This window comes from Synchiropus splendidus, chromosome 8 (assembly GCF_027744825.2).
Source record: "Synchiropus splendidus isolate RoL2022-P1 chromosome 8, RoL_Sspl_1.0, whole genome shotgun sequence".
Classification (NCBI taxonomy): domain Eukaryota; kingdom Metazoa; phylum Chordata; class Actinopteri; order Syngnathiformes; family Callionymidae; genus Synchiropus; species Synchiropus splendidus.
Genome location: NC_071341.1, coordinates 13,998,941 through 14,009,230, shown reverse-complemented (window position 1 = coordinate 14,009,230; position 10,290 = coordinate 13,998,941). Strand labels below are relative to the sequence as shown.

Below are 10,290 nucleotides of genomic sequence, written 5' to 3'. Positions count from 1 at the left end.
GGAATATGGACATAAACCAAAATATAAATAATATTAAATAATATAAATATATATTTAACACAAACAGAAATATATAAATATTTCTGTTTTATTTGAAATGAGTCTCTCCGTCAGATGATGAGAAAATAATGGAATGACGTTATACTTTGATTCAAATGTAGCTTTTATTCTCCTTTTATTGTGACTTTGGAATTGAGTAACACTGAATAGGCAGTATATTCTGGTCCATATGTTTAGATCAATGAATACCAATTTGATTTTAACTTTTAATTTTTGGTAGGAAATAATCCCCTTGTGTTTCCCACTATTTCCAGAGTGTTGTTACTGTTGTTGTTTTGCTGATACGTGTGTGTGTGTGAGAGTGTGTGTGTCCTCGCTCCCTCCTTCTAATGCTCATCTATATGTGTCCTGGGTTAATCCCTGCGTTGGAGCATCGTCGGGGATCCGCCCCTCAGCCAGTGAAAGTCTTGCTTCGAGACACAAAGCAGTTTCCCACCTGACGGCAGACAAACACCAGGATTAACTGCGACACGGCACTAAATTGTAAGTTCAGCATTTCACCTCAGCTCTTGTTGTGCGGTTGAGTGAACCAGAATCTCAAGTTAACGGGGGGCGCTCATCTTCAGTTGAACTGCTGAATGAATGGGGTGTAAGTGTATGGTGTAGTGAACTGTGCACTGTGGTTTCAGTTGCAGCAGAGGTGGGTCCTGTTCGAGTAATGGCAGACGTTCATGTGTTTACAAAGAAGCAAGTGCTGTGAACTGGCTCTGCTCCTTGTTACATAAGCAGCTTTCTTGCTCCACGGTTCTGATCTCCAGGACGGACTGAGCCACCGCCGCTGTCCTTCACTACGCTGTGGGGCTCCGCTGAAGTGATCTTGGTTGTGTTCCTCTGCAGCGCCAGGATGCTCCCGCTGGTCGCTGACCTCTGAACCCTCCGCCATGAGCGCTGACACGGCCTGCTGCAGGGCTGAGGCAGACTCCGACCATCACGCCGAGCTGGCCGACATGGTGGCCGCCATGAGTGTCGCCACCAGTCGCCTCACCCCTCCCAATGGCTACAGGTCAGGACCCCAGAGGTCCAACGGCGCCAGCAGAGCCAGGCTGTCCGACAGGAAAATGTCCCTGCAGGAGCGGAGCAGCCGCATGTCCCGGCAGCCCACCATCGAGACCAAGCGTGTGTCCATCACAGACGCCCAGGTGAGGAGCCCTTTAGATTCACCTGCCACCTGCTGACACCCACCCACTTCCTGTCTCCTCTCCACAGGACTGCGTCCAACTCAACCAGTATAAACTGAAGAACGAGATTGGGAAGGTAAGGCCTCTTTTGGGTTGGTTACCATGGAAACACAAATACTCCTTCTGTCAATGCTGCTGATGTTTCTCCCTCCAGGGTTCATACGGAGTGGTGAGGTTAGCCTATGATGAGGACTCTGAACAGTATTATGTGAGTATGACAGCGTCCGTGCTTGGAGTCATGTCCATGAATATTCATTAGCTACAATTAATCTATTTCTGACGACTTATGTTTTAAATACTTCTTTTAAGTATGCTTCATATTATTCTTTTCTCATATTTAAACATTATTCCTCGTAAAATTCTGAATTGTTTTCCTCTTAGTTTTGAGCTGTGAGAGATGAGCTTTATTTTGAAATTGGAATTTGCAACGGTTAAACTGCGATAGTAAAAATGTGCTTTGCATGAGTCATTTGAACTATATTTACATTACTTACATGAGTATTAAAATAATATAGAATGTTTATTTTCTCATTTTATTAATGTTATTGTCGTGAAATTAAGGTTACTCACGAATATCCATGTTGTTTCAGGCCATGAAAGTGGTGTCAAAGAAGAGGCTGCTGAAGCAGTGGGGCTTCCTGAGTGAGTGGTGAAGAACAACCTCAGCCAAAAGAAAGTCAGAATGTTGTGATCATTTTTATCTTCTGCTTCTTCAGGGCGTTTGCCAAGTTCAGGAGGTGATCAGTTCCCAAAAGCCATGATGCCTCTGGAGAAGGTCTACAAGGAGATTGCCATCCTGAAGAAGCTGTGTCACCATAATGTTGTCAAGCTGGTGGAGGTGAGCTCCAAGTTAAAGAACCAGCAGCCAGTTTAACTGACTTGTATCAAAGACAGAAGATGTGAAGTTGATGATTTTGTAGGTACTTGATGATCCGGATGAAGACGGACTCCACATGGGTAACAGCTCAATCTGCTTTTATAAACATTTAGTTCAAGATATGAGCCATTTTTAACATCATTGTTACCCTCAAGCTTTCGAACTGATGCCTAAAGGGTGCGTTTTCATACCTCTGTGTGACCTCTGGTTTGTTGTTCATACATTCATATCACTGCCTTTTATTTCCCTTGTTTTTGGAGCAGACCAGTGATGGAAGTTCCCACCGACAGCCCTTTCACCGAGGAGCAGGCTCGCTTTTACTTCAGGGACGTGCTGCTGGGAATAGAATACCGTGAGTGGAGTCATGTTTTCATGTTGTAAATACTGAAGTTCACTGAAATCGAATTGATTTTCCCTCTTCCTCTATGTCATTGTTTTGATATTATTTTCATTTACTTCTATTTGCTGCTACCATATGTATATTTTCTAGATCATGAAACAGCCCTCCACACCTGGGTTTGAACATGTAAACACTACTGCACTGCAGTTTCTGTGTTTCAGCTTTGGCTTTTCAAACAAGTGAAGCTTTAATGGCTGTCCCTCCAGTGCACTACCACAAGATCATCCACCGAGACATCAAACCTTCCAACCTGCTGCTGGGAGACGACGGACACGTCAAGATCGCCGACTTCGGCGTCAGCAACGAGTTCGAGGGGACGGACGCTCTTCTGTCCAGCACGGCCGGGACGCCGGCCTTCATGGCTCCAGAGACCATGACGGAACACGAGAGCTTCAGTGGGAAGGTGAGGCAAACACCGACGCCTTGAACTGCATCACTATACTCCAACTGTGTTTCTTGTTCGCAGGCGCTAGACGTGTGGGCCATGGGAGTCACTCTGTACTGCTTTGTCTTCGGGAAGGTGTTTAAACATTCACAGCTGGATTGGAAGACAAACCAACTGAATGATGTTTTCTTTTTTCTTAGTGTCCTTTTTATGATGAGTACATTGTTTCTCTGCACAACAAGATCAAGAACAAACCTGTGGAGTTCCCTGAAACGTAAGAAACACAAGGTTAAATTGACATTTCTGTCAGTGAAAACTCTGAATTCTTGTCAACAAACTACATTTTCTGCATTAAGATTGACTCAATGTTTTCATTGTTTCATGATGACACAAAATATTGTCTCCATCATGGATGTTTTCAGTCCAACAGATGTTGGAAATATTCCATCGCTGATGCTTCATTTAACTCTCTCATTTAATGTCACACGGAAGCCTCCTCCAATAGCTGTGACCGTGTTATATAAGCCTGTGGAAAGACCCACTTACAGTAAAAATAGGCCTCAAAAGTGAATCATAAATACACAATAATTGGTGGAGTATGGTCATTTTAGTGGTGAATTTTACACTAAAATATTTGCTCTATAACATGTCTGGTGTTTGCTGATTTATGGGGTGAACAATTTCCCCCAAACTAGTGGCTGTGCCTCATTTTTGTATGTGCTCCCACTTTAACTCCACAGGCCGGTCATAAGCGCGGAGCTCCACAAGCTGATTCTGACAATGCTGGATAAAAACCCAGAAACAAGAATCACGGTCCCAGAAATGAAGGTAATTCAGAGTCGATACTTTTATATTTCAGATGCGTTTCCGTGCTGATTTTCTTCCCACCTCAGCTGCATCCGTGGGTGACAGAGAGCGGCAGGGATCCTCTCCCGCTGGAGGAGGAGCACTGCTGGGCGGTGGAGGTGACCGAGGAGGAGGTGCAGAACAGCATCAAACTCATCCCCAGTCTGTCTGCCGTGGTGAGTCGATGTGAAGAGGTCGATAAACACTGAGTCTGAAGCTCCACCTCTGTGATAGATTCACCTTCTTCTGTGCTCACTTTGGTTTTCCACCACTGTTCCTCCACCCCACGTATCCAAACCATCTCCTGAAATTTGTCTCTTAAACTTCTTCCTCTGATATACTCATTTCTGATCTTGTCACAATCATCTGTCTCCACCCGTTCCACCCTGGCTGCACTCTCTCCTTCACCTCCCTTCATCTCTATCCATTACTATAATTGTTTATCATTATTAAGGTCAGCATTTAATATCCTTAGTCATCGAGCCACAATAGTTTTGTGTCTCACCTCAGCTTCTCAAGCAAGAGCTTGTGTGAGGTGAGTTACCTTGACCAAAAGTGGTTCTTCCTTGAACCCCTGCAGAACAGAAAGACCTGTTTCATGTGAGGCAGGTGGTAGAGTGAAAAAGAAGTGCTATTTTATTGGTGAGGAAAAGTGGCGCGGTGAAGCCACAGAATGAAATGAACGACTGTCCGTTGAACGCTTCTCAGGGCAGATCTCTTGTTCTGTGACCGTCTGCAGATTCTGGTCAAGTCCATGCTGAGGAAGCGATCCTTCAGTAATCCCTTTGAGTGTCAGGCCAGACGAGCCGAGCGCTCCATGTCAGCCCCCGGAGGTCTTCTTACGTAAGTGGACCACGCTGCACACCCTGCCAAACCACGGCTCTGTGATCATCCCTCAAACAAACTTCAACAACCAGCAGATGCTTCGACCAAAATAGAATGGAGCGGTTAAAAATACGCCCAGGAAGTTTTTCATATTGAGCAGGAGAGGATGAAATCTGCTCCGTCAGTGTCCTGATTCTGGGTGTCCAATTTCAATATTAGCTTGGACTGTTGATGAAGCTTGATGATTTCATTTGTGTTCAAGTGTGACACCGTAAAACTGTTGAGAAAATTGACTTTGTAGCTACAATAACTATGAATTTTAAGCAGGATTATAACAAGGAATTTTAGATACATTTAAATTATTTAAATAAATGTATATCAAATAAGGAGTAGAATCACATGCATATTTATTTTGTTCATTTTGAAGGTTAATGTATATTTAAAGGTAAATCCTCTGCATTTTTTTGTGGTTACAACTTAAATTAATTTGAAATAAATTTCAAATGAATTAAAAAACATAGTTTTTTTTAGTTAAAATGGATATTACTTAACATTTCCATAAAATTTGATTTGGGTGCTCCGTTGAAAAACAGATATTCTGGTTCTAATAACTATTTCATAGTTTTTTAAAGTTTTTAAAACAATGAACCCTTAAGAGGATACTTTTTTTTGACAGCATCACTCTTTAAAAGAAAAGGTGTATTTATGTTTGAGAGCTCACCTTTGCTTTGTCACAATCCTGCTTCTTTCAGTGGCTTATTGGGGTCTTTGTCCTCGATACATCCGTCCCTGAGGTGAGTATGATCAACACTTTCTGTCCTGGTTGTGCGTCACAACGCGTGTTCTGGCAGGTGCGCCAGTGGGGAGGGGAGCAGAGAAGGAGAGCTGGAGGATCTGTACGAAGACGACGCCTTCACCGAGTCCGCAGACTGAACTCTTGACTCTCCCTTTGCTTTGCATGCAGATAGTGGATCACTAGTGAAGAACTTTCATTAGCTGTAATGTCGTTTCAAATGTAAATATACGGTAAACATAATTTTTCTACAGTAAAAGGGAATAAATCAAATGCGTGTTTGAGTCACTTTAAAAACACTACTATTGAAAGTATCATTTATTATGCAGAAATGGATATAATTTAATTAAAATGTATTTTTATAATTGCTCACCGCAATTTATTACTTCTTAATGACGCTTTCTCGACAGTAACCTATCCATGTATCATGCAAACAAAACACTGAAAGAGCTAAGTTGACTATTAAAAAGCTGCGTTATAAAGACAGAATAAAGAATCTGCAATGGCGCCGTCAGCGTCTATCGCGCATGCGCAGATCACGCAAGGAACCGCTCGCATAACGACAACCCGATTTCACAATGTTTTTAATCTTAGATGGTTTATTATGTTGTTTCTCACTAGTTATAAATGACGCTAAAAACATGATAAGTAAAATTACATATTCTGAAAATCGATTTCAGGTCGTCGGTGAGACGCAATTCTACCGACTCACCTGTAGATGGCAGCATTGTGAGAGAATTACAGGAGCTTGCTTTCTCAAACGCCAGGAAATAGATTTCATCATGTCCTCAAGAGAAAATGTTCTATTTGATAGAATTTAAGTCTTTGAATAATAGGTTTGCTATACTGTGATTTCAAAAGTATTTTAAGGTTCTCAGGTCGTTTATTATTGTTGTTATTATTTTTGAAGTGGTTCTTCTAGGATGGTTTATCATCTCAGTGAAAGCTCTTTTGCACCTCTTCGGTGTCCACCATAAGGCATTGTTATGTTCACATTGACTTCCAAAAGCTAAAGTGGCCAGATTTAAGAGGCTGACGTTTGGGTGTGTGAAAGCAGTGTTTTGCTCACAGCCAGCAGATGCTATCAGGGCCGTGGTTTTTATCTCCGCACGCTTTGATTGTGCAGCAAAAATAGATCTGTGAGTTGCAGATCCGAGGAGGAGCAGTGATGTTGCAGAAAAACACAATCCCTGGGAGAGCGATCGACTGCCAGTCACCGTCTGTGTCCGGCTCATCAGCACAAACAGGCATCAGACACTCGCTCTGAGGAGAGGAGGCTCTGCAGGTTCCTCTGCAGGAGTGTGAGTGGGCGGCACGGAACACTGCCGTGGGTTTGTCCTGCCATGGAGGAGAGTGGAAAGCCTGCGATCAATTGTAATTATTTATCGTTATTAATATTTAATCGGTGCTGGATTTGATGTTTGCCAACCATCACTGAACCTCACAAACACTCTCCTCCGATCTGCTTCACTTCCACACACCTATTCTTCATGCTCTTTATATTTTACACCTTTAAAAATGTAAATATATAAGAAAATGAGGTCATGGGGGCAGCACTCAAAACAGAGAGGGCTCCTCCTCCTCCTACTCTTCTGGAGGAAAACCTAGACACACAGGTCCTCTGAGAGACGGAATCTCTGAGGTCTGCGTCTGACCATGGCCTCCTCCCAAACGCTCCAGTGTGTAATCTGAGCTGACGCTTTAGGGCGGCGTGAGGAAGGGACGTCATGTAGTCGTTCAAAACCTGCTGCACATAACAAACCACAACAGATCAGATTCTTTGTATGCACTCGCTTCTTTCTGCTGCTGTAGTAACATGACGAGTGTTTCTGAGCAAAGATTTCTGTGGAAACTGTTGCCATGCAACCCCCTCGCTCCCCACTCCGACACCCCTCCCACCCCTTTGTCTGCTCGGTTGTGTGACTTCACCTCATCTGCTGTCAACTCAACTGTACATCCTGCCCTCAGCTGGAAGAACATCATTTTTCTGGTGTGTGTTTCCTGCACTTTTGGGAATCCCCCACCCAGCACATGTGAGGTGACTCACCATTATGGCCGACTAACATCAGCGGGCGCGTGTCACGTGAACGTCTCATCTAGAGTCTTAACATTATATGTTTCTGAAAGGCTCAAAATACCACAAATGCTCACTGTCCTTCACCCGAGCAAGGCGTTTTAATTCAAAGAGCTTCTGGAGGACGAATGAGAGCAACATTCCAGTATGATGTTCACAACAAGCTAATAACCATTAGCTTGCTCCAGAATGGTCCTGAATTATTCATTTAATTCAGATAAACTCTGTTCCTAAGTGTGAGCAGAATGAGAAATTCAAGTTTAGGGACGTCTATGTTGCCTCAGGCTCCGGGAATAGTGAACCTGAAGTGGCTTTAGTTTCATGAATCCTGTCCAAGTACATCACAGTGGAGCTGACTCTTCCATTCGACAGCACTGCGCCCTCCACAGGGCCGACATGTAATGACCTCATCATTACATGTTAGATATCAAATCCAACTTGTAAATCTTCCAGGTCCAAGAACTGGCTGTGCTGTTTAGCTCAACCTGTGGATAAACCTTTGTTTTTGTCTGTCCAAAGCTGTTGTCTATTAGCACGTGGCATTGCCCAGTTTGATCTGAAGTCTCCTGAACTTCATGCCTGAAAACAGCAGAGAATCAGCTCAATAGCTCTTTCACAGATTGGGTGGATCCAACAGTGGCCAGACTTTTACCTTCTTTCTGAGCTTTTACAACAATGACATCACATGACATATAGTACTTAGTACATAGCTATTTTCTTGTATTATCACTGATTCATTTTTGGGTGTATTTTATATTGAACACATTTGATGCCTTCTTTGGGTGGCCAGGTGAAATACATGTATTTTCCCAGCGTTGCCTCCAGAAACTCCGGTTTCCTCCAACTGTTTAAACTAGGGTGATACGTGAATGCCAATCTCTAACGTGTCACAGCCGACACTCTGATGAAGCCCAAGGTTGTGATGCGTCCGCTCCTCCCTACTTGCTGCTGACTCAGCAGCAGCATGTCTGCTGTGAAGGTTCTTTCAATAAGTGTGCATCCTGCAGCACATGCACAGGACAATACTGTGCAGCGAAGCACGTTAAAATTAAATATGCCATTTAAATCGACAGCACTAGATGGAGCATGGACAGTTTTCCAGGCTCATGAAAGTGAGACCGCTGTTTTTTTAGCAGCAGGCTGTTAGCGCAGCTAACACAAAGCAACACTCGCCAGTCTGAGCGTGACCTTCGGAATGTTATGCTAATTGCCCGAGAAATAATCATTAATTTCAGCGTTCAGCCACCTGAATCTGAAACTTTTGAAAATGTCCGGCGTGGAACTACTGTCAGTAAATACTTCACGGACATAGCAAAGTCTCCAGAGACGCCTCACATCAAATTAAATGTTTTTCAGGTGTTCTTTTGACATAATAGTTGCTGCATTCTGCAAGGTTTTTTCCTATTTTTTTTTCTTAAAGAGGTACATTGAAATGTGTCTGAATTAAAATGATTTCATATTTCATGTTTTCACATCTTGTACACACAAGGTCGCATCATTTTGATTACAAATTCATTGTCGATCCATGTGATCGGCAGCAGAAACCCTGATGGGAGCATCCCTAGTTTAAACCCATGCTAAGGTTACAAGTCTAAACTGTCTGTAGTTGTGAGTTGTGGTTGTCTACTTCTGCCCTCTCCATGATGGCCTCCACTTCCTGCCTGGCTGGGATCGACGCCAGACTGCGTGAATGATAACACCTCACTCCGGCACTCTGAATCTTCGCCTCCCCCCGGGGTGTTGTGCGTTTCTCCCCCCATCATCACCTGACACAAACGCTGCCCGTCTCCTCTCCCTCCACTTGATCCGACAGGCACCTTGAAGTGACTCAACCTCTCCAATTGTGTGATTCCTTTTTTCCACTGAAATTAAATGCAATTTATTTTTTCCTGCTCACTTCGTTTTCAAGCTTCAGTATTTCCTTGCTTGTTGCTGCCGTCGCCGTGACAACGCCGACCATAAGGATTTAGACATTTTTAAATCCACCGCAGTGTTTTTCCAAACACAGACGGAGTGTTTTTGCTACAAAACCGCAGAGTGGATGTGCTGTAAAACATCATGTTTTATGAAGCGAAGGAAGGTTTGTGACACAGAACACTTCCTCATCTTTGTTTCCCTTTAATCACACAGACTTTGTGTGTCAAGCTCTTGTGTGTCATTCAATACAACGCGATTTGTTTTGTATTTTTAGCTCCAATATGATGTTAAAAAGAGCAGAAATCAGTCACATTTATAGGCTGTCTATCTAGTGATGAAGAGCTGCGTCAATGGGAGTGACCAGAAAAAAAAATCCTGAGTCATGGTTCTCATTTACCAGAAGCACAGTGCGAGGTGTCAGAGATGAAGATACTGAGGTTCTTGTCGGAAGGAACTAGAGAGGATAAGAGTAGAAATGAGTCTATCAGAGGGAGAGCTCACGTTTGGGAGAAGGTTTGGACTGAGGAGAGACAATGTTGGACCAAGAATATTAGGGATGAAGAAGAGGTCGAGAAGCTTTAAGGTCTATTGTCACTGTTACTATGAAGAGTGTAGTGAGCAGCCTGACTTGCTGTGATGGGAAATTATTTGTGGGGATTTTCAACCAAAATATGTCTCTTTTCCCAAACATTTTTGGGTCACAAGTGAGAGAAGTATGTCATGTGATATTGACAAATCGGTGCACTATCTTCAGTCATCTTTCCTGGAGAGTTGAAACACTTTCAATTTGATGTTGGCAAAATGAGTCTCTGCCACAGTGTTGTAGGACTCTCCCGTGTAGAAGAAGAGCCTCACAGCAGGACAGCTTCTGCAAAAATAGAGGGAGTGAAGGTGCATGTCAACGAGGGGGGTGACATGGGGTGGACCTGGGACAA

At 43.4% G+C, this 10,290-nt stretch overlaps 1 protein-coding gene across 1 annotated transcript; it reads left to right on the top strand.

Annotated features, from left to right (window-relative positions):
- The first annotated feature begins 445 nt into the window (after positions 1 to 445).
- camkk1b (calcium/calmodulin-dependent protein kinase kinase 1, alpha b) lies at positions 446 to 5,653 on the top strand. Its single transcript, XM_053872957.1, has 17 exons — positions 446 to 543; positions 898 to 1,199; positions 1,267 to 1,314; positions 1,393 to 1,446; positions 1,829 to 1,880; positions 1,955 to 2,076; positions 2,159 to 2,195; positions 2,271 to 2,292; positions 2,379 to 2,467; positions 2,722 to 2,918; positions 2,982 to 3,035; positions 3,101 to 3,174; positions 3,641 to 3,728; positions 3,794 to 3,922; positions 4,486 to 4,589; positions 5,324 to 5,365; positions 5,423 to 5,653. Exons 2-17 carry the CDS (start codon positions 942 to 944, stop codon positions 5,502 to 5,504), a joined length of 1,452 nt encoding a protein of 483 aa, XP_053728932.1. The 5' UTR covers positions 446 to 543; positions 898 to 941; the 3' UTR covers positions 5,505 to 5,653.
- The last annotated feature ends 4,637 nt before the right edge of the window (positions 5,654 to 10,290 follow it).

Coding starts and splice junctions, on each gene's coding strand:
- camkk1b (XM_053872957.1), top strand. CDS start 942: ATGAGCGCTGACACGGCCTGCTGCAGGGCTGAGGCAGACTCCGACCAT. Junction 2,293..2,378: donor TTCGAACTGATGCCTAAAGG/GTGCGTTTTCAT, acceptor TTTTTGGAGCAG/ACCAGTGATGGAAGTTCCCA. Junction 3,175..3,640: donor CCTGTGGAGTTCCCTGAAAC/GTAAGAAACACA, acceptor TTAACTCCACAG/GCCGGTCATAAGCGCGGAGC.